The sequence below is a fragment of the Scyliorhinus torazame genome, chromosome 6 (assembly GCF_047496885.1).
Source record: "Scyliorhinus torazame isolate Kashiwa2021f chromosome 6, sScyTor2.1, whole genome shotgun sequence".
Classification (NCBI taxonomy): Eukaryota; Metazoa; Chordata; class Chondrichthyes; order Carcharhiniformes; family Scyliorhinidae; genus Scyliorhinus; species Scyliorhinus torazame.
This window is the reverse complement of record NC_092712.1, coordinates 119,728,608-119,752,747: the sequence shown is the minus strand read 5'-3', so window position 1 is coordinate 119,752,747 and position 24,140 is coordinate 119,728,608. Positions and strand designations below refer to the sequence as shown.

General features: G+C 50.3%; 1 protein-coding gene across 2 annotated transcripts in view; it reads left to right on the top strand.

Moving 5' to 3' along the window:
* Positions 1–24,140, top strand: part of kat2b (K(lysine) acetyltransferase 2B) — a 153,172-nt gene that overhangs the window by 15,356 nt on the left and 113,676 nt on the right. For both annotated transcript variants that reach the window (XM_072508734.1, XM_072508733.1), the window contains exon 2: positions 14,653–14,779. In XM_072508734.1, the coding sequence (XP_072364835.1) occupies positions 14,653–14,779 (127 nt within the window). The remainder of the gene's footprint in view (positions 1–14,652; positions 14,780–24,140) is intronic.

Sequence of the window (24,140 nt, the reverse complement as noted above, 5' to 3'; positions counted from 1 at the left end):
TCAAGTGATTGGACTTCGTTCCAATCGCTTGGTTCGATTTCTCCGATGCTGGAGCGGTTCCCTGATCGTTAGGTGGTCTTTAGGTGTCCGTTAACCTCTTTTGTGTTGGCTCCTGCTGGTGCCGAGGAGTCTTGCTTGGCCTTGTTTACCTTAAATGTTTCGATTGTTCCTGGGGATCGCTCATTAGCATGTAGATGGCTGCTGGTATCGATGCTGTCTGTGCTTTTGCAGAGTCTAATACACAGTAAACTTGCACCTGCTAGTTTCTGCCTGTGTTAGCTGAATTTCCCTTCAGCCTTTGCTGTTCTCCATTTTACGTCGGGAATTGGCCAACCCAGGTGGCTACACTACTCCGGTGGGGGCTCGGCCGTCTGCAGCTCCGGGAGCGTGGCTTCGATCTCCATGGCAGCTTCATCACCCCTAGACGGCGCTGGTGGGAAAAATGGGAAGGGGGCGCCTGTAGGGGGCACCGGTGGGTGGTGGGGGGGGGGGGGGGCCTAGGCAGGGGCGGCGGGAGGATTGATCCTCCTGTAAGGTGCTGCGATGGAGGGGGGGTGGGACTGGTGGCTGGGATGTACGTGGGGTTCTGGCGGGCGCCAGGTCTCATAGGGAGACCGTATCTTGTCGGTCATCAGGGAATGCCATGTAGGCGTTTTGGGGGTTAGCGTGTAGCAGATGGACTCTCTCGACCAACGGGTCCGACTTGTGCGCCTGCACGTGCTTTCGGAGCAGGATGGGTCCGGGTGTTGCCAGCCAAGTCGAGAGCGAGGTCCCGGAGGAGGACTTCCTGGGAAAGACATGGAGACCTTCGTGAGGTGTCTGATTGGTGGTCATACAAAGCAGTGACCGGATGGAGTGGAGGGCCTCCTGGAGGATTTCTTGCCAGCGGGAGACTGGGAGGTTCCTGGACCGTAGGGCCAGTAGGACGGTCTTCCAGACCGTTCCGTTCTCCCTCTCTACCTGTCCGTTTCCCCGGGGGTTGTAACTGGTCGTCCTGCTCGAGGCGATGCCCTTGCTGAGAGACGCAGTTCGTTGCTCATAAAGGAGGACCCGCTATCACTGTGTATGTAAGCGGGGAAACCAAACAGTGTAAAGATTCTATGGAGGGCCTTGATGACGGTGGTTGCGGTCATGTCGGGGCAGTGGATGGCGAATGGGAACCGCGAGTACTCGTCAATCACGTTCAGGAAATACGTGTTGCGGTCGGTGGAGGGGAGGGGGCCTTTGAAGTTCATGCTGAGGCGTTCAAAGGGACGGGAAGCCTTAATTAGGTGCGCTCTCTCTGGCCGGTAGAAGTGCGGTTTGCACTTCGCACAGATTTGGCAGTCCCTGGTGGCTGTCCTGACCTCCTCGATGGAGTAGGGCAGGTTGCGGGTCTTAACGAAATGGAAAAAGCGAGTGACTCCAGGGTGGCAGAGGTCCTCGTGGAGGGTTCGGAGGCGGTCCACTTGTGCGTTGGCACATGTGCCGTGGGGCAGGGCGTCAGGTGGCTCGTTTAGCTTCCCGGGACGGTACAAGATCTCGTAGTTGTAGGTGGAGAGTTTGATCCTCCACCTCAAGATCTTGTCGTTTTTTATCTTGCCCCGCTGTGCATTATCGAACATGAATGCCACCGACCGTTGGTCAGTGAGGAGAGTGAATCTCCTGCCGGCCAGGTAATGCCTCCAATGTCGCACAGCTTCTACTATGGCCTGGGCTGCCTCCTCGACTGAGGAGTGGCGAATTTCGGAAGCATGGAGGGTACGGGAGAAGAAGGCCACGGGTCTGCTCACTTGGTTGAGGGTGGCCGCCAGAGCTATGTCGGACGCATCGCTCTCGACCTGGAAGGGGAGGGACTCGTCGATGGCGTGCATCGTGGCCTTTGCAATGTCTGCTTTGATGCGGCTGAAGGCCTGGCGGGCCTCTATCTACAGGGGGAAAGTTGTGGATTGGATCAGGGGACGGGCTTTGTCTGCATAGTTGGTGACCCACTGGGCGTAGTAACTGAAAAACCCTAGTCAGCGCTTCAGGGCATTGGGGCAGTGGGGGAGGGGGAACTCAATAAGGGGACGCATGCGTTCAGGGTCGGGGCCTATAACTCCATTTCTCACTACGTAGCCGAGGATGGCTAGGCTGTCGGTGCTAAACGCGCATTTGTCCTTATTGTATGTTAGGTTAAGGATTTTAGCGGTCTGGAGAAATTTTCGGAGGTTGGTGTCGTGGTCCTGCTGGTCGTGGCCGCAGGTGGTGACATTATCGAGATACGGGAACGTTGCCCGTAGACCGTACCGTTCAACTATTCGGTCCATCTCGCGCTGGAAGACCGAGACCCCGTTAGTGACACCGAAGGGAACCCTTAAGAAGTGATAGAGCCGCCCGTCTGCCTCGAAAGCAGTGTATTTGCGGTCACTAGTACGGAGGGGTAGCTGGTGGTAGGCGGACATGAGGTCCACCGTGGAGAAGACCTTATAATGCGCGATCCTGTTTACGAGGTCTGATATGCGGGGGAGAGGGTACGCGTCCAGCTGCGAAAATCTGTTTATGGTCTGACTGTAGTCGATGACCATCCTATGCTTCTCCTCGGTCTTTACCACCACTACTTGAGCTCTCCAGGGACTGTTGCTGGCTTCAATGACCCCTTCCCTCAGTAACCTTGGGACCTCAGACCTAATGAAGATCCGATCCTGGGCACTGTACCGTCTGCTCCTGGTGGCGACGGGTTTGCAATCCGGGGTGAGGTTTGCAAACCGGGTCGACCTTCAGGGTCGCGAGGCCGCAGACAATAAGGGGAAGGTATAGGGCCGCCAAATTGGAAGGTCAGACTATGCAGGTTACACTGGAAGTCTAAACCCAGGAGTGTAGCCGAGCAGAGGTGGGGAAGAACATAAAGGTGGAAATTTTTGAATTCTCTTCCCTGGACTGAGGTTTGCTAAACAGAACCCTTTTATCTCTACAGAGTGAGAACCGGAGGCTAGGGAGATTCTTTGATTAACAGGGTGGATAAAGAGGGAAAAGCGCCTTACCGTGTTGGGGTGTATAAAGCTCTCCGTGCTCCCAGAGTCGATCAGGCAGGACGTCTCGTGGCCGTTGATGAAGACGGTCGTCGTTGCTGTTGAGAGTGTTCGAGGTCGAGTTTGGTCCAGGGTCACTGAGGCCAGACGCAGTAGTTGTGGATTTCGTTCAGGCAGTGCGTGGTCGGCCGATCTGGGGTCCTGGGGCATTCAAGATGGCATCTCCCATTGGTCACACATGGTAGTCGGGGGTGGACAAAATGGCGGCGCCCATCCGTCCAGCGTGGTGTCCGAGGGACATGATGGCGGCGCCCGGAGTCCGCACGTGGGCCTGGGATATGGGGGTGGCGGCGACCGCTGGCCGCTCGGGGCCCCTGGAGAAGTTCGCTGTGGCAGTCCAGAGTCACCGCTGGAGACCGCGGCCACCAATCATGCCTGGCAGACCCCCACGACATGGCCCTTTTTGCCGCACCCCCTGCAGATGGATGTGCGGGACGGGCATCGCTGGCGGGGGTGTTTTTCCTGCCCGCAAAAGAAGCAGCCGGGTCCATCGGGGTTGGCGGGCCACCTTACAGCGCAGGCCTGCGGGGAAGGTCTCTGGGGCAGCTGCTGCGGGAATCCACGCTGCCCAGGGGGCCGCCGCGCGGTCGGGCGCGTAGGACCGGGCGTTCTTGGAGGCAACGTCCATGGACCCTGCAAGGGCCCATGCCTCCCCAAGTCCCAGGGTGTTTTTCTCTAAAAGACGCTGGCGGATTTCTGAAGAGCCCATACCAGCTACAAAGGCGTCCCGGACTAGGAGTTCCGTGTGCTCGCTCGCCGAAACTTGCGGGCAGCCACAGCTTCTGCCCAGCACCAATAGCGCGCGGTAAAACTCCTCCCAACAATTCCTCCAACGATTCCCCGGGGTTTTGTCGTCTTGTTGTAAGCAGGTGACGAGCGTAGACCTGATTTACTGGGCGAATATAGTGTCCTTTTAAAAGTTCGATTGCTGCATCAAAATCTTCCGTCTCCTCAATGAGGGTGTAGATCTCTGGGCTTACCCTTGCAGGACGTGCAGTTTCTGCTCCCCCGAGGGTGTGCCTTCAGCCGTCTCCAGGTAGCCTTTAAAACACGCCAGCCAGTGCTTAAAGATCGTCGCTGAGTTTGTCGCGTTGGGACTGAGTTGCAGACACTCCGGCTTGATTCGGAGGTTCATCCTCTTTACTTAAATCTAGCTTATTAAATTGATGCACGATCAATAACTACTAAAACGAGGTTGTAGTACAACAGAAGGCTTTAATAAGCTGGAAGTGTTCCCCAGCAGCTCAGGTACAGAATGAGGGCTGCTGGGACGGCACGGGTTCTTATACCCCACCTATCGGGGCGGAACTACCATACTCTACAGCCAATGGTAAAACCCCTAGGTTTAACCAATGGCACTTCAGCCTCTCGGGTACCGTAATACCTGATAATACCACAATGTGTATGGGGAGAAAACGGTTAGGATGCTTGCGCATCAGGTGAGGAAGCAGACGGTGGTGAGAGAGATTGGAAGGGTGAGGAATGAGATGGGCACAGTGGTATTGGAGCAGGAGGAGGTAAATGGGGTTTCTGAGGCCCTCTATCGGTGGTTGTTTGACTCAGCTTTCGGTGGGGGATGAAGGGATGAGGCGGTTCTTGGACAGTTTGGAATTCCCGAGAGTTGAGGAGACGAAGGTGCAGGGATTGGGGGCCCCGATTGGGCTGAGGGTGGTGATGGATTGTGTGGGGTCAATGCAGGCGGGGAAGGCCCCGTATCTGGATGGGTTTCCAGTGGGTTTTATAAGATGTTTGTGTTGGAGCTGGGGCCCCTGTCCGTTGGGATGTATAATGAGTTGATGATGAGGGGGGAGCTCCCCCTCCCCATTCCATGCTTTCGCATATTGATCATTTTAAAGAAGGATAACGACCCGAAGCAGTGTGGATCGTACCGCCTGATTTTGCTGCTGAATGTGAATGTAGTTGTTGGCGATGTCGCAGATAGAGGATTGCGTGCTGAGGGTAATAGGGGAGGACCAGACTGGGTTCGTGAAGGGGCTACGGAGGCTGCTTAATGTTATTATGATATCCTCGTAGAGCTGAGAAGTGGAAGTGATGGTGACGATGGATGTGGAGAAGATGTTTGATAGGGTTGAATGGGCGTATCTGTTTGAGATGTAGGGGTTGTTCGGGTGAGGTGTAGGTGGCGGTGGGTGGGGATAGAGTACTTCACGGATTTGTTCATGGGGGAAAAGTTTGCAGACCTGCAAGAACTCTAGGAGATGTACTAGTTACCAAAGGGAAATAGATTTGGCTATCTGCAGGTTAGGGACTTCATTGGGAAGGTGGTGCCCTCCTACCGGCACTGCCGCCCCTGGTGCTGCAGGATAAGCTGTTGTCTGCGAACGATATTGGGAGGGTAGGATTGCATATATGTATGGGGAGTTGATGAAGAGGGAGTGTGGAAGAGGTTAGGCGCAGGTGGGAAGAGGAGTTGGGAGAGGGCGTTGGGGGCCATGGTGTGGAGTTAAGCTTTGCCAATGGTGAATGCGTGGTCTGTGCTAGGCTAAGTCTTATCTAATTTAAGGTGGTGCATCGAGCCCACATGACGGTGTCCAGGATGAGTCGTCTCTTTTCGGGGGTGGAGGATAGGTATGTACAGGGGGTTGCCGGTGAGCCTTGTGCACATGTTTTGGGCTTGTCCAAGGTTGATGGAGTTTTGGAAGGGATTTTCAGACGTAATGTCAAAGATTCTGGGGTAGAGGTAACCCCGAGTCCAGAGCGATATTTGGAGTGTCGGAAGATTTGGGAGTTCAGGGGCGTGAGAGGCCGGTGTCTTGGCCTTTGCCTCCCTGATAGCCCAGAGACAGATTTTGTTGGGTTGGTGGGATTCATAGCCGCCAAAGGTGGGATGTGGGTGAGTGATTTGGCAAAATCTTTGCATTTGGAAAAAGTTATGTTTGCCATTCGGTGGGTGAAGGAGGCGTTCACCTCGTGGTGGAAGCTGTTTATTGACCTCTTTAAGGGTAATGAGTCGTCAGCGGGGTGGGGGGGTGGAAGTTTACTTTTTGTTTGGAGTGGGGGGGGGAATAGGTTGGAAAAGGGTGGCGGGGGGGGGGGGTAGGGGTGGTGAGTGGGGTCAGGGGTTGGGAGGGATGCAGGGGAAGTTTTGTTTTGTTACCTGTTCCGTGGTTGGCTTTTGTATTTTTTGTGAATATGTATATATTAAAAATGGCTTCAATAAAATGTTTTTCAAAAAAATACATTGCAGCAGCAAAGAAAATCAAAAGCGGCTCACATGAAAGTACCATGCTGATCCCTTTAAAAATTGCCAGTGGTTCTGGGGGAGGTCCCTCATGCCTTCAGAGGTGTGTATTTGAGAAGAAGACATTAATAGGATCCGCAAGGTCCAAAATAGCAGATCCGACACCAGATCATTGTTTAGTACTGACTGATGTCATGATCTGTCCACTATACATTCTTTTCAGCCTGGCACACCCATGTTTTCATCCCTCCGAAGATGGCAATCATCAGAAGCCGCACTGGAAGTGGCAGGGACTGGATCCACTGTCATAGGAACATAAGCCATTCAGCCCCTTGAGCCTGTCCTACTATTCAATGAGATAATGGCTGCTTGTGACCAAACTCCATATACCTGCTTTTGACCCATATCCCTTAATATCTTTGCTTAATAAAAACTAACAACTGACCTAGCTTCAACTACTGTTGGTGGGAGAGAGTTCCAAACATCTACCACCGTCTGTAGTTACGTTCGCCATTTGGTGGGTGGAGGAGGGTTTCACCTCGCGGTGGAAGCTGTTTATCGACGACTTTGAGGGTATTGAGTCGTCGGTGGGGGGGGGGGGGGGGTGGAAGTTTACATTTTGTTTGGAGTGGGGTGGGGGAAGTGCATTCAAGAAGTGCATCCTAACATCTCTTCTGAACGGTCTAGCCCAAATATTTAGACCATGCCCCCTAGTTTTACAATCTCCAACCAGTGGAAATAGCTTAGTTTTATCTACCTGTATTTCCCTGTTAATGTCTAGAATACTTAGATCTTAATGGCGGGAAGACAGGCGCAAGGCAGCTGGGAGTTCCCCACACGGGGGGGGTCAAGGAGGGAGCAGGAGTAGCCGGGGTCAGTTGAAGTCAGCTGACTTACGGAAGTAATATGGGGGGAGCAATCACGCTAGAAGGGGATCTAGCGGGGGGAGGGGGGAGGGAGGGGGGATAACTGGGTTGCTACTGCGGAAATCAAAGAGGAAATGGCTAAAGAGTGGGTGGACGGGGATGGAATGCGACGCCTGGGGAGCGAGTGGGAGCGCGGAGGCGGGATATGGGACTGGCCTAGAGAAGGTGATGGCTAGTCGACACGGGAAGGGGGCAGGTAGCCCCCTAGTGAGGCTGATCACGTGGAACGTGAGAGGCCTGAATGGACCGATTAAAAGGGCCCGAGTGCTCGCGCACTTGAAAGGACTAAGGGCAGACGTGGCTGTGCTCCAGGAGACGCACCTGAAGGTGGCGGACCAAGTTAGGTTAAGGAAAGGATGGGTGGGACAGGTATTCCACTCAGGACTAGATGCAAAGAATAGAGGGGTGGCCATATTGGTGGGGAAACGGGTAGCATTTGAAGCAAGGAGCATTGTAGCAGATAGCGGAGGTAGATATGTAATGGTGAGTGGCAGGCTGGAGGGAATGGAGGTCGTGCTGGTTAATGTATATGCCCCGAATTGGGACGATGCGGGATTTATGAGACGGATGTTGGGTCGTATACCGGACCTGGAGGTAGGACACTTGATATTGGGAGGGGACTTCAACACCGTGCTGGACCCAGGGTTAGATAGATCCAGATCGAAGACCGGAAGAAGGCCGGCAGCGGCCAAGGTGCTCAAGGGGTTTATGGACCAAATGGGGGGAGTGGATCCATGGCGATTTCTTAGACCGAGGGCCAAGGAGTTCTCCTTCTTCTCCCATGTCCATAAAGTGTACTCCCGGATAGATTTTTTTGTTCTGGGAAGGTCGTTGATCTCAAGGGTGGAAGAAGCTGAGTATTCAGCCATAGCGGTTTCGGACCATGCCCCACACAGGGTGGACCTGGAACTAGGAGAGGAAAGGGAGCAGCGAGCACTCTGGCGATTGGATGTGGGATTGATGGCGGATGAGGGAGTGTGTGGAAGAGTGCGGGAATGTATTGAGAGGTACCTGGAGGCCAATGACGACGGGGAGGTCCGAGTGGGAGTGGTATGGGAAGCACTGAAAGCGGTGACCAGAGGAGAGCTGATCTCCATTCGGGCCCACAAAGGGAAAACAGAGGCCAAGGAAAGGGAAAGATTACTGGGGGAGATTTTAAGGGTGGACAGGGAATTTGCGGAGACCCCGGAGGAGGAACTGTACAGGGAGAGAAGACGACTCCAGACGGAGTTCGACCTTTTGACCACCAGAAGGGCGGAGGTGCTGTGGGGGAAGGCACAGGGGAGGAGGTATGAATATGGGGAAAAGGCTAGTCGCCTGCTGGCCCATCAGCTGCGAAAGAGGACAGCGGCGAGGGAGATAGGGGGAATTAGAGACGAAAAGGGAGCTACGGTGCGGAGAGCAGGGAAGATAAACGAGGTGTTCAAGACCTTTTATGAAGGACTGTATAGGTCCCAACCCCCGGATGGAGAGGAGGGGATACGGCAGTTCCTGGATCAATTGAGGTTCCCGAGGGTGGAGGAGCAGGAGCTGGAAGGCCTGGGGGCACCGATTGGGGTGGACGAGGTTATTAAGGGGCTGGGGAATATGCAAGCAGGGAAGGCTCCGGGACCAGACGGGTTCCCGGTGGAATTTTATAGAAAATACGTGGATTTGTTGGCCCCCCTGTTGGTGAGGACGTTTAATGAGGCCAGGGAAGGAGGGACTTTACCCCCGACAATGTCGGAGGCGCCGAATCACTAATTCTGAAGCGGGATAAAGATCCGTTGCAGTGCCTATTTCATTATTGAATGTGGACGCCAAATTGCTGGCAAAGGTACTGGCATCGAGGATAGAGGACTGTGTCCCGGGGGTGGTGCATGAAGACCAGACAGGGTTCGTAAAGGGGAGACAACTGAATGTCAACGTGCGACGACTACTAGGGGTGAAAATGATGCCCCCAGTGGAGGGGGAGGCAGAGATAGTGGCGGCAATGGATGCAGAGAAGGCATTTGATAGGGTGGAGTGGGAGTATTTATGGGAGGTGCTAAGGAGGTTTGGGTTCGGGAATGGGTTTATTAGCTGGGTCAAACTCCTTTATGGGGCCCCAACGGCAAGTGTGGTCACGGGTCGGCAAAGATCGGAGTATTTCCGACTATATAGGGGAACAAGACAGGGATGCCCGCTATCTCTATTGTTGTTCGCGTTGGCAATTGAACCTCTGGCCATGGCGTTGAGAGACTCCAGGAAATGGAGAGGGGTGATTAGAGGGGGAGAAGAACACCGAGTGTCGCTATACGCAGATGACCTACTGTTGTATGTGACGGACCCAGTGGGGGGGATGACAGAGGTCATGCAGATATTGAGGGAGTTCGGAGATTTCTCGGGATATAGGCTTAACATGGGGAAGAGTGAACTATTCGTGATACACCCTGGGGACCAGAGTAGAGAGATAGAAGGCCTGCCTCTAAGGAAAGTGGAAAGAAACTTCCGATACCTGGGGATTCAGATCGCTAGGAGCTGGGGAACCTTACACAGACTGAATCTGACACGATTGGTAGAATAAATGGAGGAGGACTTCAAGAGGTGGGACATGCAGCCTCTGTCGTTGGCGGGCAGAGTGCAGGCAATTAAGATGATAATTAAGATGATGGTCCTCCCGAGGTTCTTATTTGTATTTCAATGTCTCCCTATACTAATCACTAAGACCTTTTTTTAAAAAAATAGACAGGAGCATCACGAGCTTCGTGTGGGCAGGGAAAGTCCCGAGGGTAAGGAGGGGGTTCCTACAATGTAGCAGAGACAGAGGAGGATTGGCGCTACCGAATTTGGGCGACTACTATTGGGCCACCAATGTGGCGATGATTCGTAAATGGATGATGGAGGGAGAGGGAGCGGCGTGGAAAAGTCTGGAGAGAAAGTCCTGTAAAGGGACGGGCCTAGAGGCGCTGGTGACGGCGCCGCTACCGCTCTCACCAAAAAAGTTTACCACGAACCCAGTGGTGGCGGCAACATTGAATATTTGGGGACAATGGAGGCGACAGAGAGGTGCGCGGGGAGCCCTGGTGGGGGTCCCCAATCAGGAACAACCACAGGTTTGCCCCAGGAAGGATGGATGGAGGATTTCAGAGCTGGCACCAGTTGGGAATTAGGAGGGTGGGAGATTTATTTATAGGTGGGACGTTTGCGAGCTTGGGAGCATTGGAGGAAAAGTATAAGTTGCCCCGGGGAAACTTCCTTAGATATATGCAGGTGAGGGTGTTCACAAGACAACAGGTGAGGGAATTTCCGCTGCTCCCGGCACAGGGGATCCAGGACAGGGTGCTTTCGGGGGGGTGGGTCGGGGAGGGCAAGGTGTCAGAGATATACCGGGAGATGAGGGAAGAGGGGGAGGAGCTGGTGGGCGAGTTAAAAGGAAAGTGGGAAGAAGAGCTAGGGGAGGAGATAGAGGAGGGTATGTGGGCTGATGTCCTAGGCAGGGTAAATTCCTCTTCCTCATGCGCCAGGCTTAGCCTGATTCAATTCAAGGTGCTACATAGAGCACACATAACGGGAGAAAGATTGAGCAGGTTCTTTGGAGTGGAGGACAAGTGTGGGAGGTGCGGCGGAAGCCCGGCAAACCACGCACATATGTTTTGGTCGTGCCCGGCACTGGAGGGGTATTGGAAGGGAGTGACGGGAGTGATCTCAAAGGTGGTGAAGGTCCGGGTCAAACCAGGCTGGGGGTTAGCTTTATTTGGAGTTGCGGATGAGTCGGGAGTGCAGGAGGCGAAAGAGGCCGACGTTGTGGCCTTTGCGTCCCTAGTAGCCCGGCGTAGGATTTTACTCATGTGGAAGGAAGCGAAACCCCCCGGACTGGAGGCCTGGATAAACGATATGGCGGGGTTCATAAAACTGGAGCAGATGAAGTTTGCGCTGAGAGGATCGGCTCAAGGGTTCACCAGGCGGTGGCAGCCATTCCTCGACTACCTAGGGGAACGTTAGAGGGAAGACAGATGACCAGCAGCAGCAACACGGGGGAGGGGGGGGGAGAGGGGGGGGGGGGGTGGAAAGTTTTAGTTTATGTTAAATGATTAGTTTACCATGTTGATTAGCTATTTGTTTACTGTTAAATTTTCTTTTTTTATTATGTTTGATGTGTAAGGGGAAAAAACTGTGATCGAAAAATTTTCAATAAAATATATTTATAAAAAAAATAGAATACTTAGATCTGATCATCCTTTAACCTCCTAAATTCTAGCGAAAACAGGTTTAATTTGTGTAATCTCTCCTGTTAACTTAATCCCTGTAGTCCAGGTATATTTTTTGTAAATCTACGTTGCATTCCCTCCAAGGCCAAGTTATCCTTCCTAAGGTATAGTGCCCAGAACTGCTCACAGTACTTTTAAGTGGGGTCTAACCAGGGTTTTGTATAGCTGCAGCATAACATCTGTGTCTTTATACTCCAATCCTGTAGATATAAAGGCTAGCATTCGATTAACCTTTATGATTATTTTCTGCACTTGTTCGTGGCATTTTAAGGATCGTGGCATTTTAAGGATCTATGCACCTGAACCCCAAGTCTCTTTGGATATCCACTGTACCTAAACTCTTTCCATTTAAAAAGTATTCTGCTCTGTCCTTTTTTGATCCACACTTGCTTACATTGAATTCTATATACCACAATTTTGTCCATTCATCTATTCTGTCAGTATCTCCTTGCAACTTTATGCTATCATCTAACGCCTCCAAGTTCCCACATGGCTCTGAAACCAGCAGTGCTACAGAGTGCTCCGAGTCCAATTGTGCAGCCAGAGTATCAGTTTCAATTGATTAGATAATGGCCCAGAACTTCCAAGGAGTGGTACTCACAGTTGGATTGCCACTCTGCTCCTTTTTACTTGTCCAGTAAGTTGCACATTTCTCGCGCAGAGTTCCAGCCCAGGCCTGGTGAGAAATGTGCAAAGCAGCAGCTCCAGAGTCCTGCCAGTGCAGCGCAGCAGATCAGGGGAAGTGAAGTTACAAGCCCTTTTTCTACAGCCATAAAGCTGTAGGTTTAAACATCCCTGTATATAAATGTCACTTTTTAGAAGCCAAGGTGATGATAAGTGTGTAAGGAACTGTTGGCGGTGGAGAAAGGGGTGTGTTGGGAAGATGCAGGATGGTTGGGTTGGGAAGGTGGGGTAGTTGGGGGATCAGTCGAAGGATGGGGTGGTTGTCAGGGATTGCAAGTGGGGGGGGGGTGTTGGTGGGGATAGCTAGGTGCTTGATGTGGGGCGTAGCAGGTAGGATCGTGGGACGGAGGTGTATGTGGAGTCAGATGGTGTGGGGTAGTCGGGTGGTGATTGGGCATGGAGGGAATAGCTTGGGGCAGGGTAGGGGGAGTAATCATGTGGTAGTCAAAGGGTTAGGGTTTAGTCGGTGGTCAGGGGCTGTGGGGGTAGTCGGGGTGGGAGTGCTGATCAGGAATTTAGTGGAGGGGTGGGGTTAGTCAGGGGTCATGGGATGATGGGAGTGTAGTCGGCGGGTCAGGAGAGTAGTCAAGGGGTCCACTAGGGGGGGGGTCAGGAATCAGCTCAGTACCATAGTTACCAAGTGGAAGTGTTTTAATCCTCCTAGCATTTCTTGGGTAATTATTCCACTAGGAGAGATAGAATTCTCCAAAGCCTCTGTTTCAATCATGTTGATTCCCAAATTTCTTTCTCTGTCAGTCTGGCCTCAATAAAAGTTGAGATGGATTCGCACGTAAAAAGAAGTTATTTATTTAGCTTGCAAGCTTGATTCATTTCATAGAAACATAAGAGACATCCAGTTTCCTATATCCCAGAAAGCGAATGAACAAAGAAACAAAGGGATCTCTGCAAATCAATTCAAATGGTATCAAGTTTCACATACTCGACGCCCATAGGTCAGCCTATATCCCTCCTGACCTGTTTGATCTATTCTGATTGGCTCACTTCCAATCCCTTTCTCTGGCCCCTATCAATGCAGCATCACTCTCATAGACACACCTCTTCCTGCTTTTTCCATGCGGTCTCAAATCCCTTTGTCCCTAACTGCCAGAATCAAAGTGGCTTATTTCTACATTACATTAACTAGTATCTCTAAAGTAACTATTTTATATCACATTCGTCAATCAGAGTATTGGATGGTTCCCAGTACAACATTATTGCCCATTGGAAGTTTAAACTTCCGGGCAGTAGCCATGCAGTTGCTGCAAGGGGACTTTCTTGAGATCGGGGGTGTGAGCCGTGGTTAGTTGAATTAATTCATATACTCTACTAGCAATCTTTGGTTTGCTAGTTGTTTGAGGCCATCAACTTACATTAAAGTATTGAGGAAAAGCTTGAATTTGACTCTGAAATAAGCGGAACCTGGATGAGTGCTCTGGTGAAGCATTCTGGAGAGAATTTATTTTGTGAAATGTGTGCATGCAAATATAATAATAATCTTTATTATTGTCACAAGTAGGCTTACATTAACACTGCAATAAAGTTACTGTGAAAAGCCCCTAGTCGCCACACTAGGCAGTGTTTTACAAAGTTTGAAGTAACAGGATCATGGTTGGAAAGGGTAATCTGAATTCTCCCTCCGTGTTCCCGAACAGGCGCCGGAGTGGGGACAAGGGTATTTTTTTTAAAGAAAATATTTTATTGAGGCATTTATAATTTTAACATTTTTACATTTTAAACAACAGAGAGATCCATCACACGACGAGGGAATTTTCACAATAACTTCATTGCAGTGTTAGTGTAAGCCTACTTGTGACAATAATAAAGATTATTATTATTAATGTGGAGAACATGTTTCAGTTCTCATCTCTCTCCCTTTATCAGAGGAAAAAATAAGATTCCAAGTGCACATACTGAATTTCACCAAACCCTGCCTTCTGGAAGCATGTATAGAATGCACCGTAAGCCGAATATAGAATTAGGGAGTCAAAACGTTTTGTAACTGCCCCTTTGACTACATGTAGGTATCTAGATTGTTTAAGTGAAATCACAGAAAGATATGAGCACTTTTAATAATCTTTTATTTGTGTCACAAGTAGGCTTACACACACACTGTAATGAAGTTACTGGGAAAATCCCCTCATCGCCTGTTCGGGTACACTGAGGGAGAATTCAGAATGTTCAATTCACCTAACAAGCATGTCTTTCGGGATTTGTGGGAGGAAATCGGAGCACCAGAAGAAAACCCATGCAGACACGGGGAGAACGTGCATACTCCGCACAGACCGTGACCCGAGCCGGGAACCTAACCTGGGTCCCTGGCGCTGGGAAGCAACAGTCCTAACCACTGCGCTACCGTGCCGGTTCTTAAGTTATGTAAGATGTGCTCTGAATTTTCATCAACCAGAAAAGACAATTACTTTTGAAGTGTTTGCTCCAATTTTGCTTTTAAGTCATATCTCTTAATCATTAAATTTTAATAAATATTTAAATTTAGAAATGACACACTATAGAAAATTTCATATGTATGACATGTGACTGACATGTTCTCCTAATCCCTTTAGGCTGAAGAATCCTGCAAGTGCAATGGCTGGAAGAATCCAAATCCCCCTCCAACCCCTCCAAGAATAAGCCTTCAGCAGACAGCAGTCAATCTTACAGAACCTTGCCGGAGCTGTGGTCATACACTAGGTAAGCACAGAGCTTTCACCCACCACTTTCTGGCTAAGGATGAATAATGCAGTCTAATCTCTTAATTTAAAGTTATTTAATCAGATAATGAGAATTTCACTTTCTCATGTTATAACACGCATGGTTCTTATGGGGTGGGAATGATTAACTAGCCCATGGACCTTTGAGAATACGAGCTCCCCCAATAAGGGAGCAGGGGACCTCTAACAACATCTAGCTATGTATAAATAGAGTCAGCCAGTAAGGCACTGACTAGTGAAGACCAAGGGGGGAACTACTGGAACTGTATATAATAGTAGTTGTAAAATAAAATACGTTTACGTTCTACAAACTCGGCATGGATTCTTTGTGGCCTTGTAAAACTGGCGATGAGGATAACTGGATAGCTAACGCCACTTCTGAGCCACCTCCCTGTCTCTAGTAGATACAGGTTGGAAATTTTATTTTATCCTACCTATTTTTGGACATTTGGAAGGATTTGCTGCCCGATTGGAATCTACGCACAGAGGATGAGTTACTGTTTCCGGGCAAACGATATCACAGAGAATGACTACCAGGTAGTCATATTACTCACTGCCTGTGGCACACACACGTTCGGGTCTATACGGAGCCTTTGTACCAGCGGCCCCAGACTCTAAAACTTTCAATAAGCTTGTCGTCTAGGCCAGTACTTCAATCTGACCCCATAGTTATAGTACAGTGGTATTTTAATACTGCAGAAAGGACCCCGGGAAGTTCAACACCAAATTTTTAATGTGGTTATGGAAAATTGTGGAATTTTGTGAATATGGCACCGTGCTGTCTGGGATGTTGCGTGACCACTTGGTTTGCGGCATTAACAATGAGGCCTCTCAGATGAAACTGCTGGCTGAACCTTCCCTGACCCTGCAGCAAGCCATTCAGATTGCATTGTTCCAGGACAGCCCGCAACGAGGGGTACAGGAGATATAGGCGATGGAGATGAATGCCCCATGGCGCGCCCCCTTCCGCCAAGGAGCCCCTCCCTTGACTGCATGCAGTGCATTGTGTGGCAGTGCCCCGAGTGGCCCTCATAAAGATTGCAGTGCAAGTCAATGGGCACTTGCTCGATATGGAATTGGACACTGGCGCAGCAGTCTCCGTGGTCAGACAGAAGACACCTACAAGGAAGGACCGTTGGATAGCCTTGGTACTGCTATGACCCTGGTGGTTTATCGGCACCAGTCGGTGAGCCTCCCACTTACATAGCCATAAATACATAGAACATACAGTGCAGAAGGAGGCCATTCGGCCCATCGAGTCTGCACCGATCCACTTAAGCCCTCACTGCCACCCTATCCCCATAACCCAATAACCCCTCCTAATCTTTTTTGGACACTCGGGGCAATTTAGCATGGCCAATCCACCTACCCTTACACGTCTTTGGACTGTGGGTGGAAACCGGAGCACCCGGAGGAAACCCACGCAGACACGGGGAGAACGTGCAGGCTCCGCACAGACAGTGACCCAGCGGGGAATCGAACCTGGGACCCTGGCGCTGTGAAGCCACAGTGATAGCCATGTATGCTACCGTGCTGCCACCTATTGTGGTAATGGGCCGAGGCCCCAGACTGTTGGGCCATTTGCAGCTGTGTTGGCAGCAGATACTCCTGATGGGGTCCGGAGACCTGGGTGAGGTGCTGGGCAAGTACCCCAAAGTGTTTCAATCCAGTTTTGGGAGGATAAAAGGACCGTAGCCCGCATACAGGTCCACATGGAAGCCCCGCCACGGTATTTCCAGGCTTGCATAGTCTCCTATGCCTTTCTTGAAAAGGTGGAAATTAGCTCAATTGATTGGAGACCTTGGGTATCTTTTGACCTGTGTAGTTTGCTGATTGGGCAGTGCCGGTCGTACCGGGAACGAAGCCGGATGAAACAATCCGCTTATGTGGGGATTAAAAATTGACGCTAAACACAGATTCGCAGTCGGACCGTTACTCCATGCCCCCACATTGAGGACCACTACGCAAAGCTTGCAAGTGGGCATTCGTTCACCAAGTTCAATATGAGCCAAGTATATTTGTGGCTTGAGTTGAATCTGCATACCCCAAATATTTTACAATCAATATACACAGGGGCTTATACGAGTATACGCCGATGCCTTTCGTGTGTCCTCTACCTGTGCAATATAGCAGCGGGTAATGGGGAACAACCTGTGAGGACTGCTGCTTGTGGCAGTGTACTTGGATGACATGCTGGTCACTGAAGCCTCGAGCAGGAGCACTTGGACAGCCTAGAGACGGTGTTGAAAAGGTTTTCTGAGGCTGGCGTCTGCCTCCAACGAGCGAATTGCATTCTCCATGCGAAGGAGGTGGTGAACCTCGGCTATTGGGTGGACCTTGAAGGTTTACACCCCATCGCGGAGAAGGTACGCACCATCCAGCAGGCCCCTACCCCAATGGATGTCATGGAACTTCGCTCTTTTCTTGGACTCGTTAATTTCTATGGCAGGCTTATCTCGAATCTTACGACCACATAGGCCCACTTGGACCTCTTTCTGAAGAGGCATCACGTGTGGGCATGGGGCCAGCTGCAGGAAACTGCTTTTTGGCAGGTGAAGAAGCAGTGGTCATCTTCTGGGTGACTGACCCATTATGGTCCCGCCAAACCCTTGCTCATCACATACGATGCTTCCCTTTCGGGATTGGGGCCATTCCCACCGGATGGAGGATGGTAAGAAATGTCCGATCACTTTTGCCTCGCACATCTTTGGCTGCAGCGGAACAGATGTACGCACAGATGGAGAAAGTAGGTCTGGCAGTGGTTTTCGTGGTAAAATGTTTTCACCAACACGTCTATGGCCACCACTTCACTGTTGTTCGAGACCATAAACCTTTGCTTGAACTTCTCAAGGAAGATATGGCGATTCCGCCCATTGCCTCAGCGCGGATCCAGGGCTGCTCTTGTTATTAGCTGCCTAAGAGTATTCCTTTAAACTTAGGCCGGAGACTCAAATCGCGAATGCCGACATGCTGAATCGTTGCCTTTACTGACTGTCCCCTCATCGACCCCGAGGACAGTTGAGGTAGTACAACTGTGAATTTGCCTGTCACGTCTTCCCGAATCTGTGAATGGACTCCGACAGATCTGATCCCATCAAAAGTTCGCTACATGGTGCTATACAGAGGGCCACATGGTGATATACGGAGGGCAGCATCAACCGCGTCCAGGCGAGTTGTGGGAATTTTCGCCCAAGCTGTCAGAGTTCAGCGTGGAGGAGGGTATCCTACTGTGGGGTACACGTGTCGCTGTCCCTGACAGAGGTCAGAGGTTGACCTTGAAGGACCTCCACAACGGACATCCAGGCTTGTCTAAGATGAAAATGCTGGCACAAAGTTGCTTATGGTGGCCGTCTCTAGATGCAGACATTGAGAAATTGGCCCAACGATGCCGGGAGCATCAGAAGTTACCACTGGCCGCACCTCTGCATCATTGGGAATGCTGGCCGTGGGCACGGTTGCATGCCGACTTTGCTGGTCCATTTGAAGGATCCATGTTCCTCTTGGTGTTTGATGCCCAGTTGAAGTGACTGGAGGTGCACAGGATGACGGTGACCACACCGGGGTGTGTGGGGGGGGGGTGTGCATTGCGTAATTACGTACAGATAATGGCACTCCATTTACGAGTGCGGAGTTCCTCAGGTTTCCAAAAGCGAATGAGGTGCAGTATATTCGTACTGCCCCATACCATCAGGCCTCTAATGGTCTGGCGGAGCGTGCTGGGCAAACATTTAAATGGGGCCTTAAGAAACAGTCTTCTGGCTGGTTCATTTTTTGTTTAGCTACAGGACCACGCCACACGCAGTAAATGGGAGTGGCCTTGCTGAAATGCTGATGGGCCGGAGACTTTGTACCTGCCTAGGCATGATTTTTCCATACATAGATGCGAAAGTGCGCCACAACCAGGAGCAACAAAGGGTGTTGCCCCATTCAACACCGACCGTCCAGGCACTTTGTGCCAGGTGACTTGGTGTTTGTTTGAAACTTTGCTAATGGTGCCCAGTGGGTCTCCAGCGTTATTCTCCGCCAAACGGCCAGTTTCTTGCAGGTGCAAGGCCAAGGTCGGAACCCGTGAAAGCATCTTGATCACATTCAGTCATGGCGACCACTTCTTTGGAAAATTCCTCGTCCTTGGAAACTTCTTCTCGAACTGCATTTGCTGCCTGATCAGTCCACAGCGGAGCCCCAAGGGAGTCAAGACACCGACGTGACTGTGGTCGTCAACTCGGAGGTAGAAATTCAGGGGTGCCTCTGATAGGGAGCTCTTGCAGCTATGCCTCAGGCATTGCAGTCACAGCAATGTTCGTGACCCAGCCTGACCCAGCACCTTGGGTGCATCACGTCCAACCAAAAGAGTCCGCTGCCCTCTTTCACCACCGTCTTCGGACTTTGCGGGGAGGGATGTTCTCACCTGCATGGGTCTTTTGGGGTGGGAATGATTAACTATCTCCTGGACCTTGCAGAATACGAGATCCCCCCTGATAAGGGGGTGGGGGACCTCTGACAATATCTAGCTATGTATAAATAAAGTCGGCCAATAAGGCACCGACTAGTGAAGATCCAGTAGTGAACGACTGGAGCGGTATATAATAGTAGTTGTAAAAAACTTGGTGTAGCCTTATAAAAATCATGACTTCAGTTTATTGATACCAACAGAAAGTTCTTTGATTCTTTAGCCAGTTAATAGTCTTTTTCAGTCAGTGGAGTGAGTGGATTAATTTTATTCTGAAAATGCAAAGTTGTGCATTATTATTACTTAATTACCTACTAATTACTAATTGTTATTACTTAATAGTAATAATATGTATTGCACTTTCAATGCTTACAAAGTTGCTCGAATTTGGTGATATTGGCTTCCAAGTATTTATTTGAATATATATATATATTATACATGTACATTTTTAAAAGTAAACTCTTTAACAGCAAAGTTGCCAAATCTAACTTATTGCCATAAGATTATTGTCCACAGATATTTTTTCCGTAAAATTTATTTTGTCTTCCTTTTCAGAAAAGCTCTCTCTTTTTAAAAAAAAAACAACTATATTGTCAAACAAGGCAGAGTGCTAATTGAAATGTGGGCTGGGTTCCTCTGTTGCGAGCCCGTCCCAGTTACCGCTGCTAGTGAGTACGGAGAATTTGGCCTGCCGTTCGCTGGCAGCGGGATTCTCTACTTCCGCCACTTGGATTTCCCATTGAAACCATCCCATACCACCAGGAAACTCGCGGAGTACACTGCCAGTGGGACCAGAGAACTCCACCGCCAGCGAATGACTGGAAAATCCCGCCCGTGATGTTTCTTAATTTCCTGGGCAATAGCAAACACAATATGATTCCATTTGGCATAATCTAATGTAAGCTATCAATCAATTCTACAAACCAGTATTCAGTAAGGTAGTATTCAAGAAAACTTCATTCTGAACAAATGGGGCACTTTTAAAGATGTTTAGCTGAACATACAAAATACATACACAGCAAGGACTAGTAAATACAAATGTGACCTGTGACTGCTCATGAGAAAAAGAATAGGAAATCTATTAACACCATTTGCATTTTTTTGATCCAGAAAATGTAAGAGATCTTTTTATGCATGTTACTGTTAGAACCCTAGAGGAGGCCCAGGGATCTGAAACATCAGAGTTGCTGTGGCCTCACCTGAATACGATCTACCCAGATGAGGGGGTGGCACTAGACCCCCTTTTCGGAGGACTGCTGGAGTATAAATGGGTCAAGATGAAACCGGGTGCGGGAGACCCTTCGGGAGTAGGATGAGCATATAGTAACCCGAATAAAACCAAACTTTTCCACAGACATTGCTTCCAAGTGGTCGCTTGCCTGAGACTTTACTGGCGACGAGGGTCAAGTGAAGCTGCAGGAGGCGCCATTTCCTCTGGAACGGGCCCACCTCTATTAGGCCTCAGGAGGCCTCCACTCAGGTGGCAGATATGCCACTAATCGGTAAGCTTGAGATGTTCAACACCAAGACTGGGGATTGGACCTAGTACCTAGAACAAATTAACTATTTTTTTCGTCTGGTCAACATAATCAGGGACGACAGACAGATGGTGACCTTCCTTGCGGTTTGTGGTGGGAAACTTACAGCGTTATCAAGAGTTTAACTTTTCCTGACTCATCTGACAACTGCCAGTTCACGGAGCTCGTTCCGCTGGTCGGCAATAATTTTGACCCAAAACTGTCACTAATCGTTCGCCTTTTTTGTTTCCACACTCTTCTCAATGCTAGGGTAAACATATCACGGAATTCCTGGGCCGGATGCGCAAACTCGCTGAGTTCGGGCGGCGTTATCAGAGGCATTCCGAGACCGGTTGGTTTGCGAAATCAGACATGAGGCGACCCAAGAATGCTTATTGAGTGAAAATAATCTGGACCTGAGAAAAGCAAATGCGACAGCGTCGTCCCAGGAGGGGGCAGAGCACGTTGTCCAGGAGTTCCAAGGAATGGCCGTCCTGAACCTCCGACACCCAGCAGAGTGCGGAACACCCCTCTCCCGGGCAGAAATTTTGGACTCCTGCCGTTGGGTGCATACTCCAGGGGACCAGGATCGATGGCACCAATTCCCCGCCAACGGACGCCGTGCACTCCGTACACCGGAGATTCCTGACGAGCAGAATGAACGCGCCGGCGCCAGAGGGAGGTGATGGGACAGACGCCAGCAGGAAACCTCACCCAACTGCCACCTCCGCACCGATGAACCCTCCCAACCCCATAGCACGGACGCATTTCATCGACGATGAGTTGGAGGAGGTCCACCGCCTTTATTGCATTTCAGCAACACAGGTGGGGTCTATCTATGTCATTGTCCGGATCAATGGTTTCGTGATTAGGATGGAACTCGATACCGGAACCACAGTCTCTGTGATCAGCCGCTGCACTTACGACTTGTTCCGGGATACGCCTGCTGGTGGTGGTGAAAGTTTCCAGCCCAAATTTGCTGGGGCGCAAATGGCTAAAATGCCTCTGTTTGGACTGGCAGCGAGTATGCCGAATGTAGCCTGAAGGACCATGTGTCTCAGGGGTGTTCCAGGAGGGGCTCGGTACCCTCCAAGGGGCCTCCCCCAGGATATCACTGGACCTGAAGGCCCAACCACGCCATTTCCGAGCTCGACCCATTCCTTTTGCTTTGGAGCTGAAAGTAGATGCTGAACTGGACCGCTTGTAGAAGCTGGGAATAATCCGCCCGATGCAATTTGCAGATTGGGCCGCACCGGTCTTGTCGATTATGAAGCCTGACAGGTCCGTACACTTTTGCGGGGATTACAAATATGTCAATCAATCGAGTGTCCCATCTGGATCATTACCCGGTGCCGAAGATTGAAGACCTTTATGCGAGGCTCTGGGGCTGAAAGGCATTTACCAAGCTCAACCTGAGCCATGCCTATCTCCAGTTGGTTTTGGATCCATCCTCATGAAAATACGTGACCATCAACATGCAAAGCGGGTTGTATGAATATACCAGCCTGCCATTCGGGGTCTCATCGGCATGTGTCATATTCGAGACGGTGATGGAAAATATCGTCTGAGAATTGCCACAGGTGGCGGTTTACCTGGACAAGGTTTTGATCACCAGTTCCTCTGACCAACGGTACCTTAAAAACCTGGAGGATGTACTGCATAGGTTGAAGTGGCCGCTGTAGGCCTGTGGCGTGAAAGGTGCGTGTTCCATGCAACGTAACTGGTCTATTTGGACTACAGGGTTGACAGGCATGGACTACAGCCAGTAGACGATAAAGTTCAGGCCATCCGGCAGGTGCCTGTACCAAAGGATTCCACGGCGATCTGTTTGTTTTCAGGTCTGGTCAACTGATACGGAAAGTTTATCTCTAACTTGGCGGCGGTTTTGGCCCCGCTACACCCGTGATTAAAGAAGGGCCAGTGATGGATTCGGGACCCGCCGCTGTAGAGAGCGTTTGACGAAGTAAAGCGGCGACTGTCGTCTTCCCACTTGCTGACTCACTTCGACCTGGCGAAGTCCTTGTTGCTCACCTGCCTCGCTGTACGGAATTGGGGCCATCTTGGCACACAGGATGGACGATGGTACTGAGCTGCCCATTGCGTTCGCTTCACGCACTTTGGTTGCGGCAGAGCGAAATTACAATAAAATAGAAACGGAAGGGTTGCCAATGGTGTTGGGGGTTAGATAATTCCATCAATATGTCATTGACCATGCGTTCACAGCTTATACTGACCATAAACCCTTATGGGGTTATTCAAAGAGGACAAGACAATTCCCCCTTCTGTCAACATGTATGACGTATTGGACTTGGTGGGTGATAGTGGGTTTACCCTACAGGAGGCCCAGGGATCTGCAACATCCCTATGGCCTCACCTGAGTATGATCTACCCAGATTAAGGGATGGGGTTAAACCCTCTTTTCCTAGGGATGGGGTTAAACCCTCTTTTGATGGGATATAAATACCTGAATTGTGGTCTGGGTGCGAGAGACCCTTCGGGGAGTAGGAAGAGTGGAGAGAACCTGAATAAAAATTAACTTTTCTACAGACATCACTTCCGAGTGGTCACTTGCCTGAAACTTGAGTACCCAATTATTTTTTTCCAATTAAGGGGCAATTTAGTGTGGCCAATCCACTTAACCTGCACATCTTTGGGTTGTGGGGGTGAAACCCGCGCAGACATGGGGAGAATGTGCAAACTCCACACAGACAGTGACCTGGGCCGGGATCAAACCCAGATCCTCAGCGGCGTAGGCAGCAGTGCTAACCACTGGGCCACCGTGCCGCCCTTGCTTGCCTGAGACTTTACAGTTACATTTCTACATTGGCTAACTTTGCTAGGGGGATGTGTTCTTGTTTTATAAGAGGTGTAATATGGAACTCAAGATAGTTCTATATATTGGAACTTTTTTTTTTTCAAAGCTTCTGTGGATGCCCCTGGAAATTGTAGCTTGTGGTATAAAAATAATAAAAATGGGGGAAAAAACTATTGATGACTGAAATTCGGTGTATATTTGCTGCTGGTCTCTTAACTGTGCTCGGTGAGGGCAGCACGGAGGCGCATTGGTTAGCACTGCTGCCTCACAGCACCGAGGTCCCAGCTTCGATCCCGGTTCTGAGTCATTGTCCGTGTGGAGTTTGCACATTCTCCCCATGTTTGCGTGAGTTTCGCCCCCACAACCCAAAGATGTGCAGGGTAGGTGGATTGGCCACACTAAAATTGCCCCTTAATTGAAAAAATGAATTGGGTACTCTAAATTAAAAAAAACTGTGCTTGATGAATTACTGAGCATAGCAAACTGCTTGAAAGAAGGACCCCATGCTGGCTCCTGCCACTCGGTTCTATGCCACTTGAAGCTCATCATTCTGACATGG